The sequence below is a fragment of the Heterodontus francisci genome, chromosome 41, assembly GCF_036365525.1.
Source record: "Heterodontus francisci isolate sHetFra1 chromosome 41, sHetFra1.hap1, whole genome shotgun sequence".
Classification (NCBI taxonomy): domain Eukaryota; kingdom Metazoa; phylum Chordata; class Chondrichthyes; order Heterodontiformes; family Heterodontidae; genus Heterodontus; species Heterodontus francisci.
In genome coordinates, this window is record NC_090411.1 from 22,089,213 (window position 1) to 22,104,551 (window position 15,339).

Here is a 15,339-nt window from a genome sequence, read left to right on the forward strand (position 1 = left end):
AGGAAACAGAGAGTAGGAATAAACAGGTCTTTTTTCGGCGGCAGACAGTGACTAGTGGGGTATCACAGGGATCAGTGCTTGGGCCCCAGCTATTCACAATATATATTAATGACTTGGGTGAGGTACTAAATGTAACATTTCCAAGTTTGCAGACGACACAAAGCTGGGGGTGGGGGTGGGAGTGGTGGTGGTGGGGGGGAATGTGAGCAGTGAGGAGGATGCAAAGAGGCTCCAATGTGATTTGGACAAGTTGGGTGAGTGGGCAAATGCATGGTAGATGCAATATAACGTGGATAAATGTAAGGTTATCCACTTTGGCTGTAAAAACAGTAATGCAGATTATTATCTGAAGGGTGATAGATTGGGAAAGGGGGAGGTGAAATGAGACCTGAATGTCTTTCTACACCTGTTGTTGAAGCAAGCATTCAGGTGCAGCAAGCAATTAGGAAGGCGAAAGGTATGTTGGCCTTCATTGCAAGAGGATTTGAGTACAGGAGCAAGGATGTCTTACTGCAGTTATACAGGGCCTTGGTGAGACCACATCTGGAGTATTGTTTTGGTCTCTTTATCTGAGGAAGGATGTTCTTGCCATGGAGGGAGTGCAAAGAAGATTTACTAGGCTGATTCATGGGATGGCAAGATTGACTTCTTTAGAGAGATTGGGTCGACTAGGCCTATATTCGCTAGAGTTAAGAAGAATGAGAGGGGAACTCATAGAAACCTATTAAATTCTAACAGGACCAGACAGACTAGATGCAGGGAGGATGTTCCCAATGGCTGGGGAGTCCAGAACCAGGAGTCACAGTGTCAGGATACGGGGTATGCCATTTAGAACTGAGATGAGGAGAAATTTCTTCACTCAGAGGGTGGTGAACCTGTGGAATTCTCGACCGCAGAAGGCAGTGGAGACCAAGACATTAAATATATTCAAGAAGGAGATAGATATATTAATGTCAAAGGGATCAAGGGATATGGGGAAAAAGCGGGTACTGAATTAGACGATCAGCCATGATCTTTTTTGAATGGCGGAGCAGGCCGGAAGGGCCAAATGGCCTAATCCTGCTCCTATCTTCTATGTTTCTATGTTTCACTTACTCTGACAACGTGAGGTCAGCTCGCTTGCATTTATTTAGAGATACAGCACTGAAACAGGCCCTTCGGCCCACCGAGTCTGTGCCGACCAACAACCACCCATTTATTCTAACCCTACAGTAATCCCATATTCCCTATCATTTACCTACACTAGGGGCAATTTACAACAGCCAATTTACCTATCACCTGCAAGTCTTTGGATGTGGGAGGAAACCGGAGCACCCGGCGAAAACCCACGCAGTCACAGGGAGAACTTGCAAACTCCGCACAGGCAGTACCCAGAATCGAACCCGGGTCCCTGGAGCTGTGAGGCTGCGGTGCTCACCACTGCGCCACTGTGCCGCCCTGGTGCCCAGAGAGTTGGTGCCCAATCAACCGGGTGCTGCTGGCCACTCACCTTGCTGGACTGCAAGAGATCATTCAACCTTTTACTACACTGGACCCTGGACCTTCTCGTGAGTCCCCAGCTGCTGACCTCTGTGGCCACCTCCATCCAGGCCCTCTTGGTCTCGCTGGGCAGATTGCTTCCTGAGGCTGGGAAGATCAGCTCTCTCCTTTGTGTCACTGCAGCAATGACTGTCTCCAGCGAGGCATCAAAGAAACATGGTGCCACCCGGGAATGCATGCCCATGCCAACACAGGCTCTTCGATCTCTCTGGTGCTGCATTACTGCAAGCCCAGTCATGGCTGCCGTTTACCTTTTAAAATTGCCCTCAGTGACCTGCTCCCGCCTCCCATGCCAATTAACAATTTTCAATTTGCATATAGCATTGTTTCACTGATGCTGTCATGGCACAGGGTCAGAACCTGGAAATATTCCAGGTATCAGATTCCCGACCCCATAACAATTTCAGTCTTGGTGTTTGCATTCCGGGTTCTACGCACAGCTTGATGCAGCCGCACACAAAGGTGGAAATCAGGATGAGGGCGACGTTGGGTACATTTTTTCCTTCTCTATCTAGAGGTTAGAACATGTGTCCATGCGGACATGGTGCATTTTCAATGTCCAGATAAAGTGGAAGATGGCTCGGGTGACCATCATGGCACAAGAGCGGGTTATGGGCCAGAACTGTGCCACGTAGAGCAACACTAAGAGCGCCTCGCACCTGATGACCAGGTTCTTACCCACAATAGACTGCAACCCGTGTCTGCTGATGTTTATGCAGCACACAAACCTCCTCCCTCCTGTCCTATTCAATTTTATCAACATAACCCTGCTTTGCCTTCTCTCTCATATTAGAGTCCGAGCTACACTGCTGTTGTTGCATTTAATTAACTTATCTATTGCTGGGATAATGGATGGTCAGAGCAGAACATTAAACCATTTCAAGCTCACCTTCCAGCTGATTGGTGAACTGCTGGCAATGTGCAATTTTGTACCAGAAAAGGATGGAGTTAAATAATGTGAGGCATGTGTGCCACAAATCTCAGGTGTACGTGGAAATCAGAGGTGGAAATCAGGATGAGGGCGAGATTGGGTGCATTCCAATTCGGTGTTGGGCTTTGTTAGCAGCTTCCTTGTTAGAAACATTACTGAATCTGCCCAGTCTTCCTCACTTCAATCAAAATTTCATTTGGTCCAAAATATCAATCTTCTGAATAAAATAATATATCCAAGGCTGAGATAGACAGATTCTTGAACTATGGAAGAGCCAACGGTAATGGGGAACAGGTAGGAAAGATCAGCCATTTCTTGTTGAATGGCAGAACAGGCTCAAGGAGCCATATGGCCTACTCTTGTTCCTATTTCTTATGTGCTTATGAATATTTTTAAAAATCAATATATTTATTATCATAGCCTATTGCTCACATTTGTCATCCACTTATGTGTGAATGTGGGAAGCTCCTAACAGAGTAGATCTCTCTGCTAGAACTGGGCTTATGTGGTTGGAGTCATATCCTTCTGGGTTCATGATCCAATGTTAGCATACTGTTTCTGACCATGAATAATCTCCTTTGTTTATATTTGTGATTACAGTCCCCACTACTTATACTGTTACCGTTTTTCCAGTTCAGTCACCTATGTCAGTTGTTTGCTGTTTTGCATTACCATAGACATCAATTATAAACAGTAATACAAAGAACAAAGAACAAAGAAAATTACAGCACAGGAACAGGCCCTCCGGCCCTCCAAGCCTGCGCCGATCCAGATCCTCTATCTAAACCTGTCGCCTATTTTCTAAGGGTCTGTATCTCTTTGCTTCCTGCCCATTCATGTATCTGTCGAGATACATCTTAAAAGACGCTATCGTGCCCGCTTCTACCACCTCCGCTGGCAACGCGTTCCAGGCACCCACCACCCTCTGCGTAAAGAACTTTCCACGCATATCCCCCCTAAACTTTACCCCTCTCACTTTGAACTCGTGACCCCTAGTAATTGAATCCCCCACTCTGGGAAAAAGCATCTTGCTATCCACCCTGTCTATACCTCTCATGATTTTGTACACCTCAATCAGGTCCCCCCTCAACCTCCGTCTTTCTAATGAAAATAATCCTAATCTACTCAACCTCTCTTCATAGCTAGCGCCCTCCATACCAGGCAACATCCTGGTGAACCTCCTCTGCACCCTCTCCAAAGCATCTTCATCCTTTTGGTAATGTGGCGACCAGAACTGCACGCAGTATTCCAAATGTGGCTGAACCAAAGTCTTATACAACTGTAACATGACCTGCCAACTCTTGTACTCAATACCCCGTCCGATGAAGGAAAGCATGCCGTATGCCTTCTTGACCACTCTATTGACCTGCGTTGCCACCTTCAGGGAACAATGGACCTGAACACCCAAATCTCTCTGTACATCAATTTTCCCCAGGACTTTTCCATTTACTGTATAGTTCACTCTTGAATTGGATCTTCCAAAATGCATCACCTCGCATTTGCCCGGATTGAACTCCATCTGCCATTTCTCTGCCCAAACCTCCAATCTATCTATATTCTGCTGTATTCTCTGACAGTCCCCTTCACTATCTACTACTCCACCAATCTTAGTGTCGTCTGCAAACTTGCTAATCAGACCACCTATACTTTCCTCCAAATCATTTATGTATATCACAAACAACAGTGGTCCCAGCACGGATCCCTGTGGAACACCACTGGTCACACGTCTCCATTTTGAGAAACTCCCTTCCACTGCTACTCTCTGTCTCCTGTTGCCCAGCCAGTTCTTTATCCATCTAGCTAGTACACCCTGGACCCCATGCGACTTCACTTTCTCCATCAACCTACCACGGGGAACCTTATCAAACGCCTTACTGAAGTCCATGTATATGACATCTACAGCCCTTCCCTCATCAATCAACTTTGTCACTTCCTCAAAGAATTCTATTAAGTTGGTAAGACATGACCTTCCCTGCACAAAACCATGTTGCCTATCACTGATAAGCCCATTTACTTCCAAATGGGAATAGATCCTATCCCTCAGTATCTTCTCCAGCAGCTTCCCTACCACTGACGTCAGGCTCACCGGTCTATAATTACCTGGATTATCCCTGCTACCCTTCCTAAACAAGGGGACAACATTAGCAATTCTCCAGTCCTCCGGGACCTCACCCGTGTTTAAGGATGCTGCAAAGATATCTGTTAAGGCCCCAGCTATTTCCTCTCTCGCTTCCCACAGTAACCTGGGATAGATCCCATCCGGACCTGGGGACTTGTCCACCTTAATGCCTTTTAGAATACCCAACACTTCCTCCCTCCTTATGCCGACTTGACCTAGAGTAATCAAATATCTATCCTTAACCTCAAAATCCGTCATGTTCCTCTCCTCGGTGAATACCGATGCAAAGTACTCGTTTAGAATCTCACCCATTTTCTCTGACTCCACGCATAATTTTCCTCCTTTGTCCTTGAGTGGGCCAATCCTTTCTCTAGTTACCCTCTTGCTCCTTATATATGAATAAAAGGCTTTGGGATTTTCCTTAACCCTGTTTGCTAAAGATATTTCATGACCCCTTTTAGCCCTCTTAATTCCTCGTTTCAGATTGGTCCTACATTCCCGATATTCTTCCAAAGCTTCGTCTTTCTTCAGCCACCTAGACCTTATGTATGCTTCCTTTTTCCTCTTAGCTAGTTTCACAATTTCACCTGTCATCCATGGTTCCCTAATCTTGCCATTTCTATCCCTCATTTTCACAGGAACATGTCTCTCCTGCACGCTAATCAACCTCTCTTTAAAAGCCTCCCACATATCAAATGTGGATTTATCTTCAAACAGCTGCTCCCAATCTACATTCCCCAGCTCCTGCCGAATTTTGGTATAGTTGGCCTTCCCCCAATTTAGCACTCTTCCTTTAGGACCACTCTCGTCTTTGTCCATGAGTATTCTAAAACTTACGGAATTGTGATCACTATTCCCAAAGTAGTCCCCTACTGAAACTTCAACCACTTGGCTGGGCTCATTCCCCAACACCAGGTCCAGTATGGCCCCTTCCCGAGTTGGACTATTTACATACTGCTCTAGAAAACCCTCCTGGATGCTCCTTACAAATTCTGCTCCATCTAGACCTCTAACACTAAGTGAATCCCAGTCAATGTTGGGAAAATTAAAATCTCCTATCACCACCACCCTGTTGCTCCTACATCTTTCCATAATCTGTTTACATATTTGTACCTCTATCTCACGCTCGCTGTTGGGAGGCCTGTAGTACAGCCCCAACATTGTTACCGCACCCTTCCTATTTCTGAGTTCTGCCCATATTGCCTCACTGCTCGAGTCCTCCATAGTGCCCTCCTTCAGCAAAGCTGTGATATCCTCTTTGACCAGTAATGCAACTCCTCCACCCCTTTTACCTCCCTCTCTATCCCGCCTGAAGCATCGATATCCTGGGATATTTAGTTGCCAATCGTGCCTTTCCTTCAACCAAGTCTCAGTAATAGCAATAACATCATACTCCCAGGTACTAATCCAAGCCCTAAGTTCATCTGCCTTACCTACTACACTTCTTGCATTAAAACAAATGCACCTCAGACCACCACTCCCTTTGCGTTCATCATCTGCTCCCTGCCTACTCTTCCCCTTAGTCACGCTGACTTCATTATCTAGTTCCTTACAGGCTTTAGTTACTACCTCCTTACTGTCCACTGACCTCCTCATTTGGTTCCCATCCCCCTGCCACATTAGTTTAAACCCTCCTCAACAGCGTTAGCAAAAGCACCCCCAAGGACATTGGTTCCAGTCTGGCCCAGGTGTAGACCGTCCAATTTGTAATAGTCCCACCTCCCCCAGAACCGGTCCCAATGTCCCAAAAATCTGAACCCCTCCCTCCTGCACCATCTCTCAAGCCACGCATTCATCCTGACTATTTTTTCATTTCTACTCTGACTAGCACGTGGCACTGGTAGCAATCCTGAGATTACTACCTCTGAGGTCCTACTTTTTAACTTGGCTCCTAACTCCCTAAATTCTGCTGATAGGACCTCATCCCATTTTTTACCTATATCATTGGTGCCTATGTGCACAACGACAACTGGCTGTTCACCCTCCCCCTTCAGAATGTTCTGCAGCCGATCTGAGACATCCCTGACCCGTGCACCTGTATAAACTGTATAAAGTTAATGTCAGTTATTTTGGACAGATGAAGCCTTTGTTCAGGGTAATTTTCTCTCCATCCCTATCCATGCCTACTGTTGTTCGCCCTACAGCACTCTTTTAATGTATTTGAATTACCCCCTAACTAACTGTTCACAAATATGGCGGCATCAGTTCAGGATCTTTGAAATTGACCAGGGTGCATCTGTTTCATTGTTATTACTTAAAGGGGTTTCGCTGAGTGGAATTAAGACCGTGTCGTTAGTATGGGCACAAATACCAAGTGGCTCGGAGATACATTAGTGTGAGGAAGCGGAAGAAACTCAATCTTTGCTGCTTATGGTTTTCTGCTTCTAGTGGACGTTATTGGGGCCCTCCATTGGATTTTCTGTCCACCACGCATAGTAGGCAAATCACATTAGCATGAACGTGCCCGGTGTATATGGTGGTGACTGTATCTGATAGCTCAGGTTTTGTTGTATAGCCTTGATTACCCTCACATTGAAAGCATAGTGGCAGAGGGAAATCAATGTGAATCCACTGCAGCCCCCTCCTGGTGTCCTCATGTACCATTTTACTGCTCTTCATAGGTTTGCTGCCATTGGGCGGAAAGTAAATTACATTCTGTGCAACCACTAAATGCTACAGCCAATTAAAAGAGAACGTCATATTTCTGTAAGAAACAGCAACATTTCCATGGGTGTCAATGGGTTTCCATTTTCTTGAACACATTCCTGGAGATCCTTTTATGGCCATAAGAGCAAGATTGTTAGGCACTGAGGGGCAGGGGTAGGAAGGTGATCTATGCTGCATGGACGGATGTGGCAAGGACAGTCAGTGTAAACTTCACCAATAGCAACAACAACAACTTGCATTTATGCTTTTAATGCAATAAAATGTTCCAAGGTGCTTTACAAGCATTATCAAACAAAATTTCACACTGAGCCACATAAGGAGATATTCAGTCAAGTGATCAAAAGTTTTGTCAAAGAGGTCATAGAGTCATAGAATTATACAGCACAGAAACAGGCCCTTCGGCCCATCGTGTCCGTGCCGGCCATCAAGCACCTTCCTATTCTAATCCCATTTTCCAGCAGATGGCCCGGAACCTTGTATGCTATGGCATTTCAAGTCCTCATCTAAATACTTCTTAAATGTTGTGAGGGTTCCTGCCTCTACCACCTCTTCAGGCAGTGTGTTCCAGATTCCAACCACCCTCTGGGTGAAAACATTTTTCCTCAAATCTCCTCGAAACCTCCTTCCCTTTACCTTAAATCTATGCCCCCTGGTTATTGACCCCTCCGCTAAGGGAAAAAGTCTCTTCCTATCTAACCTATCAATGCCCCTCATAATTTTGTATACCTCAGTCATATCTCCCTCAGCCTTCTCTGCTCGAAGGAAAATAACCCCAGCCGTTTCAGTCTCTCTTCATACCTGAAATGCACCAGCCCAGGCAACAACCTGGTGAATCTCCTCTGCACCCTCTCCAGTGCAATCACATCCTTCCTATAGTGTGGTGACCAGAACTGTACACAGTACTCCAGCTGTGGCCTAACTAGCATTTTATACAATTCCATTATAACCTCCCTGCTCTTATATTCGGTCGGTTTTAAGGAGATTCTTAAAGGAGGAAAGAGAGGTAGAGGAAGGGAATTCCAGAGCTTAGGACCTTGGTGATTGAAGGCATGGCCGTCAGTTGGGGAGCGTTTAAAATTGGAAATGCTAAAGGGGGCAGAATTGGTGAAGTGCAGAGATCTCGGGGGGCTGTAAGGCTGGAGGAGATCACAAAGATAGGGACAGCTGAGGCCATGGAGGGATTTGAAAACAAGGATGAGAATTTTAAAATTGAGTTATTGCTCAAATGGGAGCCAATGTAAGTCAGCGAGCACAGGGTAGATGGGCGAGCGGGACTTGGTCAGAGTTTGGACATGGGCAGCAGAGTTTTGAATGGCCTCAAGCTTCTGAATGGTAGATCTAGGGAGGCTGGCTGGGAGTGATTTGAAATAATGAGGTCTGGAGGTTCCAAAGGCATGGATAAGGGGTTCAGCAGCAGATAAGCTGAGACAAGGGTGAGTCGGCAATGTCATGGAGGTACAAATAGACAGTCTTGTTGATAGTGAGGATATTTGCGAGGAAACCCATCATGGGGCCAAATATAACACCAAGGTTGCAAATAGTTTGGTTAAGCCTCAGACAGGTAATTCTCTGGATGAATCTGGAGAGATAAGAATGGAACCAGGTGAGTGTATGCCGACTCAGCCGGATGATGGTGGAGAGGACTTAGAGCGGAATTTCGTGGTCACCGTGACAAAAGGCTGCTGACAGGTTGAGAACGATGAGGAGAGATAGCTTTGACACAATCACATAGGATGTCATTTGTGACTTTGGTAAGAGCCATTTCGGTACAATGGCAGGGCTGGGAACCTGATTGGAAGGATGCAATGATGAAGTTCCAAGAAAGATGGGCACAGATTTGGGTGACAACAACACATTCAAGTGCAAGGACTTTGGAGTGGAAAGAGAAGATGGAGATGGGTAGCAGTTTGCGAGGATGGAGGGGTTGAGGCTTGGCTTTTTGAGGAGAGGGGTGACGGTGGCAGATTTGAAGGAGAAGGGAACAGTATCTGAGGTGAGAGAACTGGCAATAATATCAGCTAACATATGATCCAGGAAGGAAAGTTGGGTGATCAACAGTTTTTCAGGCATGGGGTCTAAAGAACAAAAGGTCATCGACAAGTTGAGCACAGAGATGGCATGAGTGCAGATAGGAGAGAAACTAGAGAAATACGTGAATTCCGGGTTAGGAGAGGGGGGATCCTTCAAGGAAGTTTGTCCTGGTGAGCTAGGGAAAGGGAACGAGGCAGCTGAATGGATGGTCCATGAGTTCCTCGTACTTACTGTTGGAGGTGAGGGTGGAGGAGGCAGGGAAAGGTGGTTTAAGAAGACAGCTTGTGGTGGAGCCGAGTGTTATCTTTGCTTCCTTGGATGATCTTTGAATAGTGGTCCATTTTAGCTGTGTATAATGCTTTTGTGACGGATCATTTAACCAGTTGTCTGCCAAAATACGTTCAAATCTGCGTCCCTTTAACTTAAGGGAGTGAAGATGGGGTATATAGTGGGGGAATGACAAGGTTGAGAGACTGTAATAGTTTTAGTGGAGACAAGGTTATCAAAAATGGTGGAGAAGGTCTGATTTAGCCCACCCCAAGAACTGGCACAGTGGTGGAAGAAGTTCAGTAATTATACAAGGGTAACTAAAGTAAGTCTATACATACATCCTCTAACACTTAAGACTGCCTTCACTCAGCTTCTTATATATATATATAAAATATTCCTCTGTCAGCATCTGCAGTTAGAAGAACTCACTTGCACAAAAGGCAACCTCAAACACTTCCTTTACTTGAAACCACTCTGGCCACTCACATTGTCTGGCACACAGGATACAGCAAGTCTTCAAGGGCATTTCATTTAAAGGGACAGTGCACCTCCACGTCGCATCACCATGGCTTGCAGGTACTTATGGTGGCAAGGCACAGTAATTGAAAACTCTGAGCATACATGAAGAGAAGATGCTGCATTTTGAGGGCAAATAGACAGAAGAACCTGCAGGAAAGGGAAAAGGTGGAAACAAGATGTTGGGAAAATTAATCATCATTAGATTTGGCTTTATGTACTTTCTCAATTTATTGACAAAAGATACAACTTTTTAATACATTAGCTACTGCAGTTTTGGGGAATTCTGTATTCCTCTGGAATGCTCAGCTTCATCCTTTCGGGACAAGTTGCCATCCTTGGCCACTGTTTTCTTCTTTCATCCTCTTTCATCAGTTTAATTAACCATGCATGTTCAGAGAGTGAAACTATGAATTAACAGCTGTGATATGCTTCACAGGTTTATTTGTTCCATTAAACACAACTTTTCTGCCTTTTTCATCTTTTGACATTCTCTCTGCTTTTTACAGAACCACCTCAAGAGCTCCTTAAAACTTTCTTTAAACTGCCGTCCTTTCGAGAAACCTTTTAGCAATCTCTTAGCAAACGTTAAGTGAGTAGAATAATAGCAGATGAAATTTAATGCAGATGATTCATATGGAAAACACCCACTCCCACCCCCGCCTACGAATAGTGTTCAAATAGATAATAACTAGGAGTCTTTGTGCATATTTAGTGTTGAATCAAACAATGCCAATAGGATGTTGAACCACATAGCCAAAACAGTAGACTGCACATCAGAGGAGTTAATGATTGAACTTCATAGTGCTTTGGTCAGACTACAGCTTGAATATTGCATCGTGCCGTACCACCTGTCCTTCGTGGAAAAGTTTGTGCAGAAAAACACCTTTGACCACCAATCCATCAGGCAGTGGTCTGCAAGGAATGTCCTCAAGGCCCTACGGGAAAAAGAGATGGTGGATCCTGTCGGATGGTTCCCCGAGCAGACTGCCAAAGTCATTTGGCAGAATGCCTCATCACCAGAATTTTCAAACAAGCACCAAGACATAGCTTGGCTGGTGGTGAGAAGGGCCCTCCCTGTCAGATCCTTCCTGCATGCCCAGAATCTCACTGCCTCCGCATGCTGCCTTCAAGGTGGCTGTGGTGGGGAAGAGACTGGTGCCTACCTTCTTCTGGAATGTGCCTTTGCAAAGCAGGTGTGGAAAGAGATGCAGTGGTTTTTGTTGAGGTTCATCCTGAGAAGCTCTGTAACACAGGAGTCTGTGCTCTACGGCCTGTTCCCAGGAAAATATACCAAGGACCATCAACTTGGTGAAAGACGCTCTTTGGTCTGCCCGAAACTTGCTGGTCTTCCAGTGCAATCAGTTGTCCACCACCAAGTGTTGTAGTCTGGCACATTCCAAGATGCAGGACTATGTGCTGAGGGACGCACTAAAGCTTTGGGCAGCTGCCGCAAAGGCTCAATGGGGAAAGGCCACTGCATAATGCCTTCCCGCCATAGTGAACCGAGGGGCTGGAAGCCATGTAAAACTCCTCGGGCAGCAGAGAATGTTTGATGCAAAATGTAAATTTACATTATAAATATAACATGCAATGACAAATGTAGTGAGGCACCCCTTTCACTATCAAATTTGAAGTTTTGTAATATACTTTTACAAATTTTATGAAAAAACAATATTTTTGAAAAAGAAAATCATAATACTTAGCTTCAGAATTTGAATTGTTATATTTTCTTGCAGGCTGCAACGGATCAAGTAAAAGCCCTTTCCGATTATAAATTTGATATAAAAGAGAAACACTGAGAATTACAGGTCTTACAAACAGCAGCTGACAGGAAATGGCACTCTTGTTTTGGATGGGTTATTGCACCAGTTCCGTTATAAAGCGGAATTTGTGATGAAGATGAACGCAGACCAAGAAAAGACAGGCTTCGACATGCAACACAGATGTTTGATCTATTCAGCCTGTGTCTTCACTTCAGCAGCACTGATGTCGGCTTATGTAGCAGCAGTTGCTTTGCACCATGTCCTTGCCCTGAAAGCAGAAATCTCATCGATGAGAGAGGAGCTGGAGACATTCAAATTCCAACTGGATTATTTGGAAGCCTTGGCAAAAGTAACCAAGGGACAAGCAGCGAACTGCAGCAGCTCAGTAAATCAGGTTAGTGAATTTCTCAAGAAAAAAATGCGCAACGAAGAGAAATCAAGAAATGAAAAAGTGAAATATAGAGGCAGCAGATCACTTCCTGAGCAAATTCAGCAGTCCTTTTTGCAACTGATTGCCACAAATAACCGAAGGCCAGTTGTAAGAGCGAGTAATTGTCTAAAATGTATAGCGGGAAGACCTCAACAAACCTGCAGAGTTGAACGAAGACCTGTTTCAAATCAGAACCATGTAGAGGATACAACTGTCCCATGGATTCTCAGTTTGAAAAAAGGAACTGCTCTTGAGAAAAATGATGATAAGATCTCTGTGAAAGAAACTGGTTACTTTCTGATTTACAGTCAAGTCTGGTACAAGGACACTACTTTTACAATGGGACATTTTATAAAAAGAATAAAGGCCAGCATTGTCGGTAATGAGCCACACACTGTAATCCTATTTCGATGTATCCAAAACATGCCTGCCTGCTGTCCAAATAATTCTTGCTTCACTGCTGGCATTGCAAAACTTGAAGTGGGAGATGAGCTTGAACTTGTAATACCACGAAGACAAGCACACATTGCGTTAAATGGAGATGGGACATTCTTTGGAGCGATAAAACTGCCATAAATGCTGCCAAAGCATCAGAGGCAAAGCGCCTTGCAATTTTAAGAAAAAATTCTATCAATATCAATGACCCTCTTGGTTTACCCAGGTGGAAAAATGGCTGTAAAAGTTTCTTGTTTTGGAAAATCAAACCAATTTCACCTTTCTCTATGTAAACAGGAAAATGAAAGTAATGACTGAAAATAAAATGGCAACTCAGGTCTTCATAATATTTTCATTGTTCTCAGTAAAAGACAGGCTAAAGCAAATGTGAGAGTGGATCTGAATGGAGTCATCCTGCACTGCATGCTGTCCTGCTTTGCATTTGGAGGAAGTCGAGAATGCGTGATAAATGGAAGGCAGACCAGAATGTGTCAAGCCAGCAAGAAGCCAAGATACATGGCAGCATCCTGAATGCCTATGGTTTGCAAAACCTACAAGCAGGAGGACATCTTACCGAAGGAAGCTCTATATACATGCCGCCCAAAACAAAGCCTATCTCACTTGCAGGGTGAGGCAAAAGTTGAAGGAAGCCATGAACAATTAGCCAAGTGAGGACAGAATTGTCACTGACAAGCAGCAACATAAACCCAAGGGGGGAAATGTATCAGACAACAAAGCCACCATGACAACATAATGAACTGTTGGAGCACAACGCCCAGCCCAAACTTCCCCCTGAAGCAGATGAAATTCAAGGGACCAGCAGACAATAGTACTGGAGAATGGTAAATGGTCAGCAGCAAGGACACAAAGCTTAAGTCCAGTGGGAAAGAAAGATCCACAAACCCAAGGTACAGAACAAATGCATTCGATGAATGGGGTCTCAACAGGAAGATGTTAGCTCCTCCTCTGAAGATGAAGAGAAATCAAGAACAAAACTCCGAGGAAAGGCAGCCCAGCTCAAGTGCCAAGGCAACTGGTATCCACCAATTCTCGGAAACCGGGAGCCGAAAAAGTACAGACTTCACAGAATCAGACCAGATAAGAAAAGAACAGCAACTCTCAGGGCCCAGCCATCCTCAGCAGAGCAAGCAAAGCCACAACATCATCCAACCAATAACTTGCGTCTCAGCTCAGGAGCCTTAAAATTCTTCCTGCAGACTGCAGGGAGAGACAATAAAGACTGGTACTACTGACAGTATTTGAATCTTCATGTTATTATGGCTATTAAAGCAGGCTTAATTAATGATCTCTAGTATTTCACTGGGTCACACATTGAGACATCCTTTGGTCTGCCTGAAACTTGTTAGTTTTCCAGAGCAAGAACCTTTTGAGACTGGGTGTTTCAGAGATACACATTCCATTGTATAGGACTACATGTTGAAGGATAGAAAGAAGCTTGGTGCAGCTGTCACAAGGGCAATATGGGGAACAGCCACAAACTAATGCCCTCCTTTCTTGGCAATAAATGTCATTGTGCATTTGGAAACCTGCATGTAAATGCGGCATCTTTTCTAATTAAATGTTTACATAGAAACCAGATGTGTGAATGGACAACCATATTAGCGTGAACACTACTTGATATTGTCTGTCACTAAAAGTGACCTGTAAATTATGACATTACTTTATATTGTACAGAAAGCTTTTTGGATTTTGTATGTACTTGTTTGATGAAATGGGTAAAGATTATTTTTGAAGAACAATCCGTTCTTATTTGTTTAATAACTGATACTGCGGAACCAAATATTAAAATGATTTTAGATTGGATCATCCACTGACAACACTGTGGTGGGCAACCTCGAGCACCTCCGGTCCTTGAGGGTCTGGCTACAGATTGCTGTATCTCAGTGTCAGGAAAACCCTATATGCCAAATGGGAATTATTAATTTCATCAGTTGGAAACTTACATTAGATTTTTAATGAAACAAAACTCTACAGTAAGATTTAAAAAACTAGCAGCCAAGATGGTCACTGTCATTTACACCTGAAATACCAGGAGATTGAACTGGAAACAAAAAGTCTAACAAGAAGCCCAGCCAGAACAATGATTTGGCTAACTGAGTAGATTAGCCAGATCACCCTGCGACTAGGGAATCCTTCAAGCCTACAGACTGCTACAGCCAGCAACCAGGGAAAGAGAGCCAACTGCAGATTCTGCCTTCTGAGCAAAGCAAGCCAGCCAAAATACACTTTGACCAACCAAGAACTTCAAGAATACAGCTTCAGCCGAGGACTACTGGATCACCCAGTTTACAGACTGTATTTAAGTTCCATTTATTCTGGACTTTAATCCAACCCCTAAATCTATTTTCCCCTATTTGTGTGATTCTCATGTGAATGTGTGTGTGAATGTGTAGTGTATTTTTTAGTATTTTAAATCGGGTTAGAGCATTAAGTATAATAAACTTACCTCTTCTTGTTTGAACTCAAGGAAACCTGTTTGATTAGTTCTTTCACAATCACAGTAAAGGAAAAAGGTAAAACACTCACAGAGGTGGTAAGCACAACCACTGTTTAAAAGGAATAAACCCTGTTGTGGTCAAATAAGAGGAAGGGGCAAGAGAGGAGCCTGAGACCC

At 44.3% G+C, this 15,339-nt stretch overlaps 1 protein-coding gene across 1 annotated transcript; it reads left to right on the forward strand.

The window, feature by feature from the left end:
- The first annotated feature begins 11,969 nt into the window (after nucleotides 1-11,969).
- On the forward strand, nucleotides 11,970-15,144 carry LOC137353631 (tumor necrosis factor ligand superfamily member 13B-like). Its single transcript, XM_068019982.1, has one exon. The coding sequence runs from the start codon at nucleotides 11,970-11,972 to the stop codon at nucleotides 12,843-12,845; it is 876 nt and encodes a 291-aa protein (XP_067876083.1). The 3' UTR covers nucleotides 12,846-15,144.
- Nucleotides 15,145-15,339: the final 195 nt, after the last annotated feature.

Bases quoted from the DNA above. Each gene is read 5' to 3' on its own strand.
- LOC137353631 (XM_068019982.1), top strand. From the start codon at position 11,970: ATGAAGATGAACGCAGACCAAGAAAAGACAGGCTTCGACATGCAACAC.